This window comes from Stegostoma tigrinum, chromosome 5, assembly GCF_030684315.1.
Source record: "Stegostoma tigrinum isolate sSteTig4 chromosome 5, sSteTig4.hap1, whole genome shotgun sequence".
In the NCBI taxonomy this organism is placed as follows: Eukaryota; Metazoa; Chordata; class Chondrichthyes; order Orectolobiformes; family Stegostomatidae; genus Stegostoma; species Stegostoma tigrinum.
In genome coordinates, this window is record NC_081358.1 from 62833732 (window position 1) to 62854847 (window position 21116).

Genomic DNA, 21116 nt, shown 5'->3' on the forward strand with positions numbered 1-21116 from the left:
CTTCCTCAGCCAGCTTAGGAAATTCGGCATGTCCATAAAGATCTTCACCAACTTTTACAGATGAAGCACACCATCCAGGTGCATAACTGCCTGGTACAGCAACTGTTCTGCCCAAAACCGTAAGAATCTTCATAAAGTTGTATACACAGCCCAGACCATCATGGAAGCCAACCTCCCATCCATGGTCCATTTACACTGCTCATTGCCACAGAAAGGCTGCCATCAAAGACCCCTCCCACTCTGGAGGCATGGGTCAACAGGTTCAAGAGCAGTTTGTTCCCTGCTCTTATTAGACTGCTGAATGGACCTCTCTAACTTCAAGTAATGTTGATCTTTCTCTGTGTACCTCCTGTGCATCTGTATCTTTGTATGCCTTGCTATGTCTAAGCACCATCTGTTTGTCCTTGGTTGCTATGGTCAGGTGTACTGCTCACAAAACAAAGCTTTCCACTGTACTTAGGGACAGGTGACTACAAGAAATCAAATCAATAGCTAAGAAAGCAGTCAGACAACATTAATTCAGTAGTGAAGACCCTTGGGCTTATGGCACCAAATTGAAAGAACAAGCACTAATTTTCTTCTTCTGAGCACATAAACATTTTTTTCAAAGATTTATAGAGAAGAAATTATTTTGGCAGCTCCAAAGAAAGCTGCTGTTGACAACTTCTCTTATACTATTGACAGATTTTCATTTTGACAGTTCTGATGAGCTACAGAGTTTTATAAATTTACGCACTTTCCATGCACATTCATGCAAACTTCTAGCAATCCCAAAAGCCATATATCATTCCCAATGGACACCTCACCTCTTCCAAAAGTATCCTGAGGCATATCAAAACATTGCATGGCCTCGACCTAAGGGTAGTGTGGTAGAAACAAATGCACAAAGTTCAAGTCTACTTCTATCAGGTCTATTCTGTACACTTCATTCTTCAGACATCCACATCACCAAATTCACACAGGAGTGGAGGCAGCTGCAGATTTCTATCAGCATTTACCTCTGCAGAAAACACACATATTTCTAATGCAGCCCATGAAAATAGCATGTCCTGTACTTGGGGACAGGTTTCAAATTTCCAGCCTCATTTTCAGCATGACGAATGGACCTCCATTGTTGTGAAAATCAAGGTCATGGTATTTTGAACAGAGATGATGGGAACTGCAGATGTTGGAGAATCCAGGATAACAAAGTGTGAAGCTGGATGAACACAGCAGGCCAAGCAGCATCTCAGGAGCACAAAAGCTGACGTTTCGGGCCTAGACCATTCATCAGAGAGGGGGATGGAGAGAGGGTCCTGAAATAAATAGGGAGAGAGGGAGAGGCAGACCAAAGATGGATAGAGGAGAAGATAGGGAGAGGAGAGTATAGGTGGGGAGATGGGGAGGGGATAGGTCAGTCCAGGGAGGATGGACAGGTCAAGGAGGCAGGATCAGGCTAGTAGGTGGGAAATGGAGGTGCAGCTTGAGGTAAGAGGAGGGGATAGATGAGAGAAAGAACAGGTTAGAGAGGCGGGGACGAGTTGGGCTGGTTTGGGGAAGCAGTGGGGGGAGGGGACAAGCTGGGCTGGTTTTACACTACAATCTGACCCCACCACCCAAGACATTTTTCCATCCCCACCCTTGCCTGGCTTCCGGAGAAACCACTTTTTCCATGACTCCCTTGTCCGCTCCACACTCCCCTCCAACCCCACCACACCCGGCACCTTCCCCTGCAACCGCAGGAAGTGCTACACTTGCCCCCACACCTTCTCCTTCACCCCCATCCCAGGTCCCAAAATGACCTTCCATATTAAGCAGATGTTCACCTGCACATCTGCCAATGTGGTATACTGTATCCACTGTACCCCCGTTGTGGCTTCCTCTACATTGGGGAAACCAAGCGGAGGCTTGGGGTCTGCTTTGCAGAATACCTCTGCTCGGTTCGCAACAAACAACTGCACCTCCCAACCGCGAACCATTTCAACTCCCTCTCCCATTCCTTAGACGACATGTCCATCCTGGGCCTCCTGCAGTACCACAATGATGCCACCCGAAGGTTGCAGGAACAGCAACTTATATTCCGCTTGGGAACCCTGCAGCCCAATGGTATCAATGTGGATTTCACAAGTTTCAAAATCTCCCCTTCCCCCACTACATCCCAAAACCAGCCCAGCTCGTCCCCTCCCCCCACTGCATCCCAAAACCAGCCCAGCTCATCCCCGCCTCCCTAACCTGGTCTTCCTCTCACCTATCCCCTCCTCTCACCTCAAGCTGCACCTCCATTTCCCACCTACTAACCTCATCCCACCTCCTTGACCTGTCTGTCCTCCCCGGACTAACTTATCCCCTTCCCACCTCCCCACCTATGCTCCCCTCTCCACCTATCTTCTCCTCTATCCATCTTCGGTCCGCCTCTCCCTCTCTCCCTATTTATTTCAGAACCCTCTTCTCATCCCCCTCTCTGATGAAGGGTGTAGGCCCGAAACATCAGCTTTTGTGCTCCTGAGATGCTGCTTGGCCTGCTGTGTTCATCCAGCTTCACACTTTGTTGTCAAGGTATATGCAATTTTATTTTAGACATACTTTATCCAACCTCCTATTGTAAAGTTGTGTATCTCTAACAATTCGTGCTTATTGTTTTTATTCTCAACAGACCCAGAACATTGCTCAAGAATTCTAACAGAATTCTTTCTATAATTTTGGTGGTGGCGGTTCATTGGACAGCCATATGCTCAGCCAAGATCTTTATAACAAAGCTGTCTGTTTGACCTCGGAAGGGAGCTAATAATGGAAGAAGGATTGAAACGGGGGAATGGAGTCTCTCAGTTGAGACGCCTTGTGGCCTGACCTTCAGGGCTTGGTGTCACACTGGCCCCACTTGACAAAAATTAATACTAGAATCTACTTTGGGTGATAGTATTGGAGATTGAACATCCAGGGTGAAGGGTGGAGTGTGTAAAATTTTATTTTACTGATTACATTTGTAATCTATGAACCAAAATGTTGTTTGGTTGCAACATGGAGTGAAAGCCCAACATCACCTCTGAGACAGGCGACTTACACCACTATTTTTAAAGTGTCCAGCAATGGTTCATGAAATAATTCCACAAAGGCCAGCATCTCGTCATGAAGTCACCCTTTATTTGTATGTTGAAAGTCCTTGACACAGATCCAGCTTCCACAGAGGTAGCTGTAAGAATGAGCAGAACCTCTACCACTCCTGTTTACATCAGAAAGCCTGGGCTACTTGATTGAAACTGATTAATAGAACAAACATGGAGCTCATATGCTATGATGTACACATGGCTGACCTTATCACAATCAACATCACTCACCAATGAGTCCGAAGAAATAGGCCTGTACACTTTTTTTGTAGCTTCTCCTGGGGCATCTTAGTGCCAGGTCAGGTTCCTCCAATTCTGCCTCTGATACAGGCAAACAGTAACACAAATCAGCTCGCTTTTTGAGTCTGCAGCATCCCAGAAGAAATTCATTCTCCTCTTCAGGTGGCAAAGGCATTGAGGTGGCAACATCTGTTTTGACAATCTCAAATTCTGAGATATCTTCAATGCTTAATGAAGAGGGAGAGCTCATGGGCTCTGGAACAGTTGGAAAGGCAGTCAAGCAGGTAGGCTTATTTTGCTCCTGCATTGTTTATGAAATTACAGCTTTCACATGATGCACGTGCTTGTTCAGGGCTGTTGCCCCGGCTGAACTTTATACATCACTGAACTTAATCTTGCTTCAACCATGCCTCTTCCCCATGGAGGGCCATTCTTGTGGTTTCTACACCAAGCTTTGTCCCATGAAGTAAATTGTCTCTCTCGCTTAATAGGGTAGTGTGTCTGGGATTGGTATTCCTGATGCCGTTTCACCCTCCACAACCCCCAAGGTCCAGCAAGATCAGATTTAACCTGTTGCTGACTCTCCTCTCCATCAGTAACTGAGCTAGAGCTATCCCTGTAGTTTGCAAGGGGGGTAATCCTATAATCAAGCGGTTGCTTTAAGCCTGCCTTCAAAGTTTGGCCTTCTCTTTCTGCCAGACCATTAGATGAATGATGGTGTGGAATTATCCTTATATGATGCATACCATTCAACTTTAGGATATACTCAAATTCCCTGCTAGTAAATCTTATCTTGTTACCTGTCTTCAACACTTGTAGGAGTCCAAAGGTTTTACAAATGATGTGGGTAGGTATTCTATCATCATCCCAGCATTTGACGAATGAGTTCTAAGTACATCCAGGCATAGAGTAGGTGTTCACAATCACTAAGGACATTGATCCCATGAAAGGACCTGAATAATCAACATTTAACCATGTCCAGGGTTTCCCAAGCCATTCCCTTGAATGCGGAGGAGCTGCTGGTGGAAATTTTTGTCCGTATTAGTACCCTGGCACTGTCCCACCAATGCAGCTATGTCTGCATCCAATTCTGGCCACCTGACACACCTTCTCACCAACATCTTCATTTTAGATGACTCTAATGGAGTTCAGCACTATCTGACAGTGATCTTTTGCTTGGGTTAATCACTCTTACTCCCCATAATAATACGTCCTCCTCTGATCTGGTCTCATCTGGTCCAAAAAGGTTTCAGCTCTGGTTGTGACAGTCCATTGGTTTTCCTATCATCACCAGCTGTTTCAGTTTTGCCAGGACAGGATCTTTCTACGTCCAAAGTCTGATATCATCATCTGTGATCGTAAGTGTGCCCAGGAAGTTTATAAATAATACAGACTCTTCCAGTGGCAATACTGCCGGTGGATCTGTCAATGGGAAGTGGTTCAATGTATCTGCATTACCTAATTGGCCTGCCGGACAGTGTTCCAACTTGCAATTACCTTCCCTCAAGTGGTGTTTCCCAAGCTCAGTGAAACTGGCAAGGGTATCCACTTGCATCAGAATATCCTGCAAGTCATATGCTCCTCTTACCATATTTTTCAATGATAATGCCAGTTGTAGTGTCTGTTGGATGTCCAGTTACACTCTAGCTAGGAGGTACTTTGCATAGTTACTTCATTAATCCCACACAGTAGTCTCTCAACATCTCATTAAGAGTTATATCAAAGTCACATGCCTCTGCAAGTCAAATTAACCTCATGAGAAATCCCGACATATATTCCTCCGGTTATTGATTTTCCAGGTAAAACATATAGCACCTCAGAATTAGAGGAGGCTTGGAGTCAAACCATTCCTTAACAAATCCATCAACTTTCGAAAGGTTTTACTTTCTGGTGCTCTGGGAAAGTTAGGATCCCAATGAAAAATATGCAGGCGCACAAGCAGTCAGCAGAATTACTCATTGCTCTTCATCTGCTGTAAAGTCGTTTGCCTGGGAAAAAAAGTACATTCTTTCTGCATACTGGACCCAGTCTTTGATGGCAGGATCAAATGAGTCAAGCTTCCTGAATAAACAGCATGACGCCAGACTCCAACTCAAAGACAAAATCTGCAACTGAATGTCTCCAGGACTGTATCCCGCTCTCATTGCTACTGAAATAACTCTAATGAGGCCAGTATACCATCACCAAGTCACCCCTAATTTATATATGGAAAGTCCTTAACACTGATCTAGCTTCCTAAGAGCCAGCTCCCAGAGTGAACAGAACCTCTGACACTCCCATTTATATCAGTCAGCGAGGGCTCCCTCATTGGACCAGATTAACAGCTGCAAACAGGAAACTCATTTTCTATGACGTCCACCTGGCTGACCCCATTACAATCACTACAGTTCAGGAATAGGTAACCGCAAAGCCCTGAGGGCACAATCCTCGGAGCACTTTCCCCGATCCCCATAAACTTTCTAAGGTCCTCTGATGTGTGCAAATTTGCTTGCATATTTGCTGAATGATAATTTTGAGCAGCTCCAGTTTGGCTTCTTTCTTGATGGGGCCTCAACCATTAGGATCAAAATTGATGCAGACTTTAAAAATTGTATTGAAACCGTTAGATGAAGTTTAAAGAAAAAAGATGGATTTTCTTTGTGTACAGAGTGCCTTTGTAGGCTTGCTCAGAGTCAGACATCTATTTTTATCCTTTTGGTAGTCATACTGGCAAAAACACATTTCTTCTCCTCAAATGAGGGCACTTCTATTCTTACAATAGCACTTAAAGTACAAAACATCGCATGTTATGTGACCTCCTATGTCTGCTACATATTATTGCAATGATTCAAAAGCAAATTCTATACAATTTTTTTTGTCCCTGGGCTTAGGACACAAATGTTAATGATCAGCCACAACAGGTAATTTGATCATCCCAAGTATTATTCAGAATAGCAGGCAAACATAAATAAAATCTGATGGTGGAATGTTGAAGTAATACCTGGTCCATTCCAGTCTTCAAGCTCTAAATTGGAACGGCCTGGCTTTTCTCCATCTGACTGAGCTGTTTCTCTAATGCCATTTTCATCACCTAAAAAACAAAATACAATGTTCAAAGTCAACAGCTGTAAGTTCATAGCGAAAACTTCCCCTCCAGAAGAAAAGAATTAAATACTATTGAACTAAAGAATTGTATAATAGAAGAGGCCTTTTGGCCCATTGAGTTTGCAATGGCAACACTGTTTTAGATCTCTGCAAGTCCTACTTTCCAGAACTAGGACTAGAGACTTTAATCTAATGAAACTTTAAGTCTTCATCCAAGTACTTTATAAAGGTTGCAAGGTTTCCTATCTTCACTATCCTCCAGTTAATGTCTTCCTGATTCCCATCAGCATCCGTGTCTGGTGACCCTTCCTCAGAACATAAGTTTAGACAGTAGGACAATGAAAGGTTCGAAATTGATTTATTTATACAGTAAAAACAAATGTCAATTGGTAAATGCAAGCTTTTAGCCTAATTTTTGGATAGATGTGATAGTTGCGATAGTTGCAGCAACCTCTGGTACATCAGTAGTGCTTGTCAGCCACTGCCACACTCCATTGCAGTGTTAGTTGCTTTGCTGCAGAGTTCTCCTCTGGTGCCATTCCAGAATAAGACAATACAGTGTTAAGGGCAAGGCACTGGAATGGATACATGATTGGTCGACTGAAAGAAGGCAGAGAGTAGGCACAAAGGGGTCTTTTTCAGGATAGCAACCAGTGACGAATTGAGTTCTGAGGGGTTCATGCTGGAACTAATCACATTATACATTAACGATCTGAATGAAGGAACTGAGATCATCATTGCAAAGTTTACAGCTGACACAAACAGATGTAGGAACAGGGACAGGTAGTATTGAGGAGGCATGGGTGCTGCAGAAAGACTTGCATAGGCTAGGAGAGTGGGCAAAGAAGTAGCATAAGGAATACAATGTTATACAACTTAGTCAGAAAAATAGAGGTGTATATTACTGACTAAATGGGGAAAGAATTCACAAATTTGAAGCACAAAGGGACTTGGGAGTTCTAGTTCAGGATTTTCTGAAGGTTAGCATGCATAATTAGCAATTAGGAAGAAAATGCAATGTTGATATTCATTTCAAGCAGGTTAGAACACAAGAAAAGAGATGTACCATTGATGCTGTATGTGCTGCTGACTGTATTTGGAATATCGTGAGCAGTTGGGTCCCATATGTAAGGAAGGATATGCTGGCATTGGAGGGAATCAGAGGAGGTTGACAAGAATTTACAGAATCTGGTCATGGAGGTCTTGTCATTTGAGGAGCAGTTGAGTACGTAGGATCTGTGTTCGATAGAGTTTAAAATACGGAATACTGAGAAGTCTGGATACCACGGACGTGGAGGAGATGTTTCTACTAGTGGGAATGTTTAGGATCCAGGGGTACAGCTTCTAAATGAAGGCACAACCTTTTAGAATTGAGATGAGAAGGAATTTCTTAAGCTGGAGTGTGGTTACCTGATGAACTCATTTCAGCAGAAGGCTGCGGAGGCCAGGTCTTTGAAGGTGTTTAGAACAGAGCTGGAAGGGTTCTTGATTGGTGAGGGAAAATCAACGTTGGTGGGGAGAAGGCAGGAGAATGAAGTTGAAAAACCTACCAGCCATGATTGAATGGTACAGCAAGCTCAATAGGCTGAAAAGCCTAATTCTGCTTCTATATCTTATAGACATATTTGTCATGCTACTGAATTTAATATGAATATGGTCCAAGAAACTCAGAAGGTCAAATACACAGTAGTTCACCTTTCAGCTTGGGCAATGACACTGATTCTTTGTGAGGGCTAACAACTCGTTGCGCGTGTCACGCACGATCTTTGGAAGATGGAATCTCATGTCCTTAGCAAGCTATTATAATGACAAAATGGGTCCAATGCCCAAAGTGTAAATTCAAAGATTTAACATACAGATGCAATTTGACTCTCATCATTTTTACGGTATTTGGAAACAGATAATAAATGTGGGATAACTTGTTAGTTCATAGTAGTTTAATTGCACTAGCGGCAGTCTTGCTGCTTGTAGTGGCTTCCAGGCTCTAGAGTATAAGCTGGTACTGAACATAAATTCCCATTAATAGTTGGTCCAGTGCCCTGTCCTCTGTTACAAATGAAAACATGAGGTATGCACACCATCAATACATACCATTTAATACTCTTCAAGCAAAGTAAAATTTATTCACCTGCAAGAGCAGAGATTAATTATAAAGATCATTACACTGAAGGGTCACTCTTAGAAATACTTAAGTGTTTGGATGTGAGTTTATGAGCATGATTTTACAAGTTCCTGATTTTAAATGGTTTGTTGCTTATTGAGTGCATTTCCGCGCTAAAAATCTGTGTAACAACAGTTTATTAAAGCTATTACAGTTCTTTCAGTAGAGCTGATTCACTTAACATATTGATTCCACGAAAATTCATGGGTGGCCCGGTGGTTAACACTGCAGCCTCAAAGCACCAGGGACCCGGGTTCAATTCCAGCCTCGGGTAATTGTCTGAACAGAGTTTGCACATTCTCCTCGTGTCTGCATGGGTTTCCTCCGGTTTCCTCCCACAGTCCAAAGTTGTGCAGACTAGGTGGATCAGCCAATGCTAAATTGCCCATAGTGTTCTGGGGTGTGTGAGTTATAGGGGGTGGGTCTAGGTGGGATGCTCCAAGGGGCAGTGTGGACTTGTTAGGCCAAAGGGACTGTTTTCACACTGTAAGGAATCTAAAACACAATCTCCAAAAAAAAATTGTTTAAGTTCTTCTATTTCGCAGCAGGTGAGAGTATAGCACTCATTTCCAGTTCTAGCAGCGCTTTGCATCCTACCATCAAAAGCAGCAAAAGTTCTGATAAAAAGTGAGTGGACCACAAATGGTTGTACACACATTTTCAGGGCTTCATTGAGGTTTTTTTTTAAATTCATGGAATGTGAATATTTCTTAAAAGAATATTTCTTACAGACTGCCCTTTGGATCAATGATAGTTGTTTCTGTTGTAATGTAATGGAATTTCATAGTGCTGTTAAGAGGCAACTATATTGTTGTGAGCCTAAAAACACATTATAGGCCTGACTGGGTTAAGATAGAAGATTCCTATTTTAAGGTGAATTGACCGGATAGGGTTTTTAAGAATAATCCAGTAGCTTCATGATTGCGATTCCTGATATGAGCTTTAACTTTCCATATTTCTTCAATTAATTCATTCTACTGTGTGTTTCTGGATCGTTAGTTCAGGCTTCTGGAAACATAACCACAATTCTCCCATTTCTGCTAATAATATGCACTATTGATGTACCAGAGGTTGCTGCAACTATCGCAACTATCACATCTATCCAAAAATTAGGCTAAACACTTGCATTTACCAATTGGCGTTTGTTTTTACTGTGTAAATAAATCAATTTCAAACCTTTCATTGTCCTATAATCTAAACTTATGTTCTGAGGAAGGGTCACTGGACACAAAAGGTTAACTCTGATTTCTCTTCACAGATGCTGCCAGACTTGCTGAGCTTTTCCAGCAACATCTGTTTTTGTATCTAAAATTATAAATAGATATATGCAAAACAATTAGAAATTAACTACAACATTACACTGTAATGGATTCTGCAAACTATAATGACTAACTCTCTCACCAGTTAAAGTTAACTTTTCAAATTTTTCTTTCCTCCTTCTGTAAATATTTGATCCGTTGAACAAAAGGAACTAATTATGGATTAACTACAGTTTTGACTTCTTGCTATCTATGCTCAACTTCTGCCACATTAGAAGACAATTAGAACCTGAACCAAACAAAATAAAGGTACGTAGGTGAATAAGTACCTCAAAAACAGTGGATTCAATATCCTGCAGAGTCCTTTTCTCTGCTGCGAATCACTATGACACTCAATATCTTTGCACTACATAGGTTGCAGAAATTCAAGAAGACAACTTGTCACCGCCTTCTCAAGAGCAATCGAGATGGCTGATACCCACTGGAGATATTAAAAATACTCCACAGGTTGGATTCAGCACAATTCCCCTGCTTTTGTACTTACATTTATAAGCATTTCCATTGATAAAGTTAAGGGTCTTGTATGTGTTTTGCAATAGCACATCAAAAAGAGAAATGATCCTGATAATGACATCTGAAGTCCATCACTGCCTGTTCCCTCTAACTATGGAAAATAACCATTTACTTCTCCTATCTGATTTCTGTTCTTTGACCAATTCCATGCTAACATTGCCACTGTCCTTTTAATCCTCCAATTATATGAAATTTATTAAACACCTTTTGAAAGCTCAAACAACATTAAGTCAGTATCTATATGAAAAAATCAAACATTTACCAACTCCTCCTGTCACTTCATCAGGGAACTTAATAAAGTTAAATATTGATTTATTTTTAACAAATCTGTGCTGCCACTTATTAGTTCATATTTTTCCTAGTTACAATGAACTTTATTCTGAACCATTGTCTGTAAATAATTTCCATCCATAAACTTTAATTTGATTTGCCTGCACTTACCAAATTTATTCTTCTCCACTTTCCTAGAACTCTGCAACTTCCACATTTCCTTTTCTAATAATCCAGGATGATTATTCTACTTCAAGAAAACTGCTCACTACTTAAATAGTTTAAATATGCTGAAATTTGCATCAATTTTCTTGTCAACAGGGTCTTATCCCCAAATCTCCCGAGCATTTGCCTATGAAAGGATGTGAAATGGATGCAGCATCTTTGAAACAAATCAAAGCAAACAAGCTACTAATTTCTGCCTTACAACTTCAATCTCAGAGCTACTTGCTTGGGATGCTTCTATTAACTTTTCCATCATTACTGTCCATTATTACCTGCTGTTTAATCTCACTGAACACCAGGGCAGGGATTTGAAAATAAACGATTACACTGAAACTGTCAACACCTTGTTTCAGTATAGTATGCATCTCAGTAAGAAATGTCCAAAAAAAGCTAAAATTGCTACTAAACTTCTATCCTAGGTGTGCCAATATAAGGTAGCATTTGGCAGTGCTATTTCTCATCTAATTTTCTTGAATAAATCTATCCAGCTCATATGAGCTAGTCTTCTTTGTGGAGGCGGGCGTGCTGGCAGAACTAGATAAATATTCTGCAGAGGCTTTCAGCAGATGTTTCTCGGAAGTGACACACATCATCAAGGAATTTTGTACATACTAACATTTCAGCCTAAATCAGTAATGTGCAAATTTATTCCAAACAAGCACTTGCAAAAATGAAGCAGTTGCATCAAAATTTTCCTGGAAATTATGGGTCACAGCATCCGATGTTCTCAAAAGGTGGTTTTACAGTTGTAGATCTGTACCAAGAATGCAGGTTTCAGAAATTACTTTGGCCCTTGTTTGAATTTCTCATGTTTTCATCCTGTACATTTTAATCTTGTTTTTCACTGATAGTTATACTGCTAAATCATTCTGAATACACAGATCACCAAATGCCTGAGTTGGAACATACATAAGTGACTGGAAATTGACACTGGGAAATGGATACTGCAGTTCCAATGATCTCTATCTACAGCTGTTGATTTAAGTCCATGATTCATAGCTCTTCTAAGTCATGACACTGTAAATTGATAATTCTAAAGGATACCCACTTAAGTGTAACGCCAGACAGCTCAAAATAAGAAATATATTTATGTTACATTTTCTGTACCCATAGAATTTTAAAATGAAACATACATGGATAATGAAAAAAATAGTCCCATGTTCTTAGCTCAGCTGAGAAAATCTGACAATGGGTTTTAAAACGTAGCTCTGCAGTCAAACTTAAGTGTTTAATTTCACCAGCTAAAGTCACAAGGCTGTACACCACTTGAATCTCCTACAAATGAATTCTGGCACTGTTTGCATTCTGTTTTGAGCGGCGTAACCTGTGAAGGTGGACTCTTCTATATTTGTGGATACTCCTTCTAATACTTCAATGATTATTTTCTTAAGAGAAATTAACTTAAAGAGAAGGAGGACTATATAGAATATGCAGCCATTGGAGCTCAATACCAGATCAGAGATCACACCAAAGGTATGAGAAAAGTACAAATAGCTCTCAAAGAGAAAGTGTGAAAACCTTGCCCAGAAAAAATACCCAATCAAATGAAAATAATGTGCTCCCAATTGTAATTCAGACAAAACTATTCGCATAAAAACCACACAATTCAGAAAAAATAATTTCCACCTTTCACTATAAAGAACATTTGCATGCCTTCCATAGAAAAATAGAAGACAGGAGCAGGAGGAGGTCATTTAGCCCTTTGAGCCTACTCCACCATTCTTCACAATTATGGTTAATCATCCAATTTAACAGCTTAGTCCTGTTTTCTCCCCATGACATTTGATCCCATTTGCCCCAAGTGCTACATCTAATCGCCTCTTGAATACATTCAATATTTTGACATCACTACTTCCTGTGGTAATGGATTCCACAGGCTCACCACTCTTTGGGTGAAAAAATGTCTTCTCATCTCTGTCCTAAATCGTCAACCCTGAATCCTCATACTGTGACCCCTGGTTCTGGACACACCCACCATCAGGAACATCCTCCCTGCATCTACTCTGTCCAGTCCTGTTAGAATTTTATAAGTCTGCATGAGATTTCTCCTTATTCATCTGAACTCTAGCAAAACCAATCCCAACCTAATTCATCTTTCCTCATACATCAGCCCCACCATCCCTGAAATCAGCATGGTAAACCTCGGCTACACCCCCTCGACAGCAACACCATCGTCTGATCCTCTCTAATTATCTTTCTCTAAAGTTCTAAAAGCTCAAACATTAATTACAGCTCTTTAAGTGAGTTGGATGACAGAACTAATAAAAACAGGCTGGTGCAAAATGAATGCTGCCTAATTGGCCTTAAGTAAATGGTCAGTTTTTTAATCGTCCAAGTTCAGAAGGTTTAAACAGTTACATTGGAACCGAAACACGACACTAATCCAGAGAAATTCAGTCCAAAAAATCCTGTATAGTGAAGCTAGTCTGTGAATTCTGGACTTAACTAAGGGCTAGAACTATAGTGACTTCAAACGTCAGACACCACTGTTCATAGTGTATGAATGTGATGTTATCCACTTTGGTAGCAAAAACAGGAAGGCAGGTGAGAGGTGTGAGGAGACCTGGCTGTTTTTGTATACCAATCACTGAAAGTAAGTCTGCAGGTACAGTAAGTGGTGAAGACAGCAATTGGTTGTTGCCCTACACGGCGAGAAGGTTCAAGTAGAGAAACAGAGGAGTCTTGCTACAATTGTATGGTGAGACCACACCTAGATCTTTGTTCATGGAATCAAAGAACCATAGAATGACTAAAGTTACTGGAGTTTCTCCAGTCCAAAGATGCGCGGCTTAGTGGATTGGCCATGCTAAATTGTCACATAGTGTTCAGGGATGTGCAGGCCAGGTAGATTAGCCACAGTTAATCTGGGATTACAAGGAAAGGGAGGACAGTGGGCTGAATTGCCTGTTTCACACTGTACGATTTCTATGATTCTATGATTTCTGTTTTTGTGTTTTAGATCTTTAGCTATCGCAGCTCTTTGTTTTCTATCCAGAACATTAGCCTGAGGTATCAGGCTCTGATTTACAGCATCTGCAGTTCTTTTGGTTTTTATTTAGCCTGAGATATGAAATGAACTGAGCTACTTTGATACTGTGTCTTATGGGCAGCCTCACTCAAATCATCAACTGTGAAATCCCTAGCAGTCTGGAGTAGACCATCAAACAGCTAACTGATACAGAACTTACAAACGTAAGAATTAGGAGCAGGAACAGGCACTTCTGCTCCTCAAGCCTGCTCTGTCATTTAATATGATCATGACTGATCTCATCTCAACCTCAATTACACTTTCCTACATGTCAATAATTCTTTAATCTGACTCTAATTAAACCTCTATCTTCTCAAATTTATTCAGTGTCCTGACATGCACCGCAATGTGGTAGTGAATACCACAGATGCACAGTACTTTGAGGGAAGTAATTCCTGTTTTAACTCTGCTACCAGATTGTCCCACATCCTATGGTTACTTTGTCAATCCCCCTGCGCATCTAATATACCTCAATTAGATCTCTCTTTTTTGAAACTCTAGTGAGAGCAGGCATAAACTTCTAAATCTCTCCTCATTAAACCAGGTTTTTGTGACTGGAATTAATCTCATGAAACTTGTAGAAGCAGACATCTGTTAAAATAGAATCATTCCCCTTTATACAAATGCATCACTGGTTTGGTTCTGAACACACTCGGGAGGGACAACTTTAAAAGATGGCTCGGGAAAGCAAAAGCTTCAATTGTAAATGAATATCCTATTAAATATAGCCAATGTTGCAGATCAGTGAGATTTTTTCCAGCATAAGGTTAAACTACAGCAATATCACACGTGTTTAAGGCATCGGTCCACAGCCAAAACCAATGCAAGAAAATGTTCCTCAATCATTTCCACTTTGTACACAACTTGGATTCAATATCAAGAAAAAAGACAACTCATACACAATTAGTACAATTGGAGTCTTTAATTACAGCCCTTGTAATTAATGGGAAAGATAATGGCTTCATTGGGGAGTTATACGTGAAACACAAGGGGTATCACTCAATTAGTGTGCAGTTGGTGGGTAACCGTATACAGTGGAACACATCATTTAAAATCTTGCTATTCTGGCAGCCGTCTCCTTGTTTTTAATCTTGCACCAGTCAGCTATTTCTGCCATATTTGAGTCACAATGATGCTCCAGAGCATGAGAGCTTGATGAAAACAACCCCTGCTCTACACATCGCTCACAATGCCCTTTCTATGTTACCTTAGCCAAGTTTAGATAATCATGCATCATAATCCCCAAGCTAGTTAAATGAATTACTGAAATGTTAGGACATAATGTCAAAGTGTATTGCAGTTACTCTACTCCAACACAATATTGTTGGTGAAACCCAAGTAGACAGCAGTCAAGGGAAAGCCCCATGAAAGTTATATTTATTGATGGTCCTGATGAAATGATGGCCTAAACAGGATTGCTGGCGTCAGTTGTGCCCATAATTGTCCTCGAGCTCAGCAGAAACTCTTGCCAAAGCATCAATTATTGTCGTTCAAACCTGTTGCGTGGTCTGAAAAAGCTCCTGTCAGGAAATTTACCTGTCAGTAAATACTGCCTCCAACTTCAATTCAAAAGCGTCGATAGATTCAAATCAGGAAAGCAGGGTTTGGGAAAGGAAGAAACATCTGCAACAACCTTATTTGATTGTCAGTATGTATTATCTGAGTCTTGAATAAAAAAAATCAAGCATATACTGGAAATAATCTGATTTTGGATAAGTCTGAACCCCAAGTTTAGGCACAATGGATTCTGGGTTCCACTTCTCAGCTTGGTGACCCTGTTGATGTAGACATCAAAATATACGTTAAAAAAAAACCACACATCTTATCCAATGCAGGAATTTCATGTGTTTAGTAAAGAATTGGAACTTACTTAAAATTTTTCGCTGCTAGTCAATTTTTGGAGATTTTCTACCAAGTCAAAAATAGTACCAAAAAGTTCTAAAGATGCTTGAGTGACTGAGAGAAAGGCATGCCAATAATGAATTTCAGGTCATTTAACTTGATCAGAATTTTGAGAAATTAAAATTGTAATAGGTTTAAACCAAGTACAGTCAAAGAAAAAAGAAGGGAAAGGAAAAACAAAAGAGAATGTCGATGTCAGGATGAAAGACAGAGCAATGAAATGAACTGACAAATAGTCTGATGGTGCAAGGCAAAATGACATGGTAATGGAACAAGATGAAAAATTTGCATCCAGAAGAGATATGTGCTAAATTGAAACAGCAACAAGTAAATCACTGTTTTCCTGAGTCAGCTCGTCCTCAGTCTTTTCTACACATTTCCAATTAAGTTCATCTTTATCATTCCATTCAATACTTTAGTGTTCCAGACTGAACACAGCACTCAGAAAACAATCATTGTTCTCATTCATTCATTCCCCTTCAGGTATCAGTTGTCAACCGTGATTTTACTTTTTCCACTTCCACCTTCTCCTATTCATTGGAACAGGATCAAGGAGCAGATGTGAAACATATGCAGGAATAGGCCTTTCAGTCCCGCAAGCCTGTTCTGCTATTCAATAAGATTTTGGCTGTTCTGATATTAGCCTGAAATCAACATTCCTACCCACCCCTAATAACTTTTCACCTCTTGCTTAGCAAGACTCTACCTCTGCCCTAAAAAAAATTAAGAACTCTACTTCCACCACTTTTTCGTCAGGAAGAGAAGAATGGCCGTCTGCTGCTATTTGTACGATGTACCATCACCCTAGCCCCCTGTACCATCTCAGAAAGGTGCGTTATTTAGAAATACATACATGATTAGAGTTTTGGGGTTACTTTTGGATTTCAGCTTTAGTAGGAAATAAGTGAGAATTTATTTATTTTTTAATTTACTTATTTTCACTATCAATTTTTTAATGGCATAATGGCATTGTAGTAAAAATAAGAGAATGTAATCATACTCAAAGTTATTAAATATTAAATTAGACTGCAACTTTTTACAATTACACACGATCAATTCCACATATGATACAGGAAAGTTGCTAAAGAAACAGAAGTTGCTGAAAAAGCTCAACAAGTCTGTCAGCATTTGTGAAGAAAAATCTCAGAGATAACGCTTCGGTGACCCTTCCTCAGAACTGATAGCAGCTTGGAAAATGCGGGTTTATATGAGGGAAATACCTGCATACAAACCAACATTTTCCCAGCTACCATCAGTTCTGAGAAAGGGTCACTGGACCCAGAACGTTATCTCTGATTTCTTCTTCACAGATGCTGCCAGATCTGCTGAGCTTTTCCAGCAAATCTAACACCTGGCCGGGCTCATTACCCAGTGCCAAATCTAATGTGGCTTTGTCCCTTGTTGGCCTTTCTACATCCTGTGTCAGGAAACCCTCCTGCACACACTGGACAACAACTGACCCACCTATAGTACTTGAACGATAGTGTTCCCAGTCAATATTTGGAAAGTTTTCATTCCTGATTTTCAGCATCCACAGTCCTTTTGGTTTTTATCTAGGAATGTTGCTAATGGATTTGCCGCGTTTCACAACACAGACAAGTGGAAATAAAAGCTAGTTTCAGGAATAGACATCATGAGGAGGGTCAGTTCACTCAGTTGGCTGACTAGATGGATTAGCCACGGTAAATGCGGAGTTACGGGGTAAGGTCAGGGCAGGATGCTCCTCATTCAAAGGGTCAGTGCCAACTCAATGGGCCAAATAGCCTCTTCCTGCACTGTAGGGATTCCATGATTCGATGATTCCAAAACAATCCTTCTTATAGTTACAATGCATCCGAGTTTCATTTCGGCTGCACACTTCAAATTTGTGCCCTGTAGACCGAAGTCATTAATCTATAACAGGAAAAGAAGGTTCTCAACACTGATGCGTGCGAAAGTCTACACATTCCTCCAGGCTGAGAAATAACCCTTAACTGGAACCTTAAGCCAAGAAATATCAGTATTATAAGTGTGCATCAAGCACTTTAAAAAAAAATCCACAGAATGAAGGCAACTCTGCAATTTTTGCACATCCTAACGGCCCTCGAAAAGATGGCATTGAAATGCTGCTCTGTCTTGTGCAGGCACACATGGTGCTAAGTAGACAAGGGGTTCCAGGATTTTTAGTCAGCGACAGTTGCGATAAAGTACTAAGCAATGTAATCTTGATAGAGGTAGTTAACCAGGTATTTATTAAGAGAATGAAGACACAAGATTCACTATTCTGAAACAAAATAATTTTGTGTTTACCAATCAAAAGACTGAGAGTACTAATAACTGCAGTTTATTGCAAACTACCTAAAGATATTGATGAACACAATGATGTAAAACTGAACAGTTAGGGAGTCTTGTGACAATGTTCATGCATCAAGAACAGGAGATGTGCGTTCAAGTCCCACCTCTTCCAGCGGAGTGTAATAATATATCTGAGCAGGTTGATTAGAAAATATCATATGCAGTTACACTGAACTTCTTAACTCAAAGTTCCATCTGCATACATTTAATTTGCATTCCCAAAATCTCAAGATACATATCAGAAATTTGATTAGCAGCCACTTGGTCAAAGTACAATTTCAAGATTCATGTAAGGGTTGAAATTTCTTGTGCCCACTGCTTAGCTCCAGAAACTCCATCAAATCTCCAGCAACCAACCAGTGGTTGTAAACTCCCATTCCAACACAGGTGTCGCAAGCGTATTAAACATAGCCACGTTTGATCACAGCTCTCCCAGTTCCCATATTCTTTAACTCTGGAGCTCTGCATCTAGGCTTTTCTCTCTGTTTTCAACTTGGAAGGCCCAAAGAGCCAACTCATGGTTAGTCAAACCTTTCAGTTATCCAAAGGTTTAAACTAAGGATAGCAAAGATGATTCTCGATATAGGTGAGAGAGACAGGGTAGTTGTCATGGGGGACTTCAACTTTCCACTATCGTTCAAGTACTATAGGTGGGTCAGTTTTTGTCCAGTGTGTGCAGGAGGGCTTCCTGACACAGGATGTAGATAGGCCAACAAGGGACAAAGCCACATTAGATTTGGTACTGGGTAATGAGCCCGGCCAGGTGTTAGATTTGGAAGTAGGTGAGCACTTTGGTGATAGCGATCACAATTCTGTTATGTTTACTTTAGTGATGGAAAGGGAGAGGTGTATACCACTGGGCAAGAGTTATAGCTGGGGGAAAGGCAATTACGATGAGATTAGTCAAGATTTAGGGAGCATAGGATGGGGAAGGAAACTGCAGGGGATGGGCACATTAGAAATGTGAAGCCTATTCAAGGAAAAGCTCCTGTGTGTCCTAGATAAGTATGTACCTGTCAGGCAGGGAGGAAGCGGTAGAGCGCCAGAGCCGTGGTTTACCAAGGAAGTGGAATTTCTGGTCAAGAGGAAGAAGAAGATTTATGTTAGGATGAGAAGTGAAGGCTCAGTTAGGGCACTTGAGGGCTACGAGGTAGCTAGGAAAGACCTAAAGAGAGAGCTCAGAAGAGCCAGGAGGAGACATGAGAAGTTGTTGGCGGATAGGATCAGGGTAAACCCTAAGGCTTCCCACAGGTATTTAAGGAAAAAAATAATGACCAAAGTAAGATTAGGGCCAATCAAGGATAGTAGTGGGAAGTTGTGTTTGGAGTCAGAGGGGATAGGGGAAGCACTAAATGAATATTTTTCGACAGTATTCACTCTAGAAAACGACAATGTTGTCGAGAAGAATACTGAGATACAGGCTACTGGACTAGATGGGATTGAGGTTCACAAGGAAGAGGTATTAGAAATCCTACAGAGCGTGAAGATAGATAAGTCCCCTGGGCCGGATGGGATTTATCCTAGGATCCTCTGAGAGGCCAGGGAGGAGATTGCTGAGCCTTTGGCATTGATCTTTAACTCATCAATGTCTACAGGAATAGTGCCAGACGACTGTAGGATAGCAAATGTGGTTCCCCTGTTCAAGAAGGGAAGTAGAGACAACCCTGGTAATTATAGACCAGTGAGCCTTACTTCAGTTGTTGGTAAAGTGTTGGAAAAGGTTATAAGAGATAGGATTTATAATCATCTGGAAAAGAATAAATTGATTAGGGATAGTCAGCATGGTTTTGTGAAGGGTAGGTCGTGCCTTACAAACCTTATTGAGTTCTTTGAGAAGGTGACCAGGCAGATAGATGAGAGTAAACCGGTTGATGTGGTGGATATGGATTTCAGCAAGGCGTTTGATAAGGTTCCCCACAGTAGGCTATTGTGCAAATTGCAGAGGAATGGGATTGTGGGAGATATAGCAGTTTGGATCGGAAATTGGATGGCAGAAAGAAGACAGAGGGTGGTAGTTGATGGGAAATGTTCATCCTGGAGACCAGTTACTAGTGGTGTACCACAAGGGTCAGTGTTGGGTCCACTGCTGTTTGTCATTTTTATAAATGACCTGGATGAGGGCGTAGAAGGGTGGGTTAGTAAATTTGCAGATGACACTAAGGTCAGTGGAGTTGTGGATAGTGACCAAGAATGCTGTAGGTTGCAGAGAGACATAGGTAAGCTGCAGAGCTGGGCTGAGAGATGGCAAATGGAGTTTAATGCTGATAAGTGTGAGGTGATGTACTTTGGTAGGAGTAACCGGAAGGCAAAGTACTGGGCTAATGGTAAGATTCTTGGCAGCGTAGATGAGCAGAGAGATCTCGGTGTCCATGTACGCAGATTCTTGAAAGTTGCCACCCAGGTTGACAGGGCTGTTAAAAAGGCATACAGTGTTTTAGCTTTTATTAATAGGGGGATTGAGTTTAGGAACCAAGAGGTTATGCTGCAGCTATACAAAACACTGGTGCGGGCCGCACTTGGAGTATTGCGTACAGTTCTGGTGACCGCATTATAAGAAGGATGTCGACGATTTGGAAAGGGTGCAGAGGAGATTTACTAGGATGTTGCCTGGTATAGAGGGAAGGTCTTACGAGGAAAGGCTGAGGGACTTGAGGCTGTTTTCGCTCAAGAGGAGAAGGTTGAGAGGTGACTTAATTGAAACATAAAATAATCAGAGGGTTAGATAGGGTGGATAGGGAGAGCCTTTTTCCTAGGATGGTGATGGAGCATGAGGGGACATAGCTTTAAATTGAGGGGTGAAAGATATAGGACAGATTCAGAGGTAGTTTCTTTACTCAGAGAAGTAACGGTAGTAGATTCGCCAACTTTAAGTACATTTAAGTCATCATTGGACAAGCATATGGATGTACATGGAATAGTGTAGGTTAGATGGGCTTCAGATCGGTATGACAGGTTGG

At 41.0% G+C, this 21116-nt stretch overlaps 1 protein-coding gene across 3 annotated transcripts in view; it reads right to left on the minus strand.

Moving 5' to 3' along the window:
- zfpm2a (zinc finger protein, FOG family member 2a) overlaps positions 1-21116 on the minus strand; it is an 825184-nt gene that overhangs the window by 592727 nt on the left and 211341 nt on the right. For all 3 annotated transcript variants that reach the window (XM_048529624.2, XM_059646028.1, XM_059646030.1), the window contains one exon: positions 6304-6393. In XM_048529624.2, coding sequence (XP_048385581.2) covers positions 6304-6393 — 90 coding nt within the window. The remainder of the gene's footprint in view (positions 1-6303; positions 6394-21116) is intronic.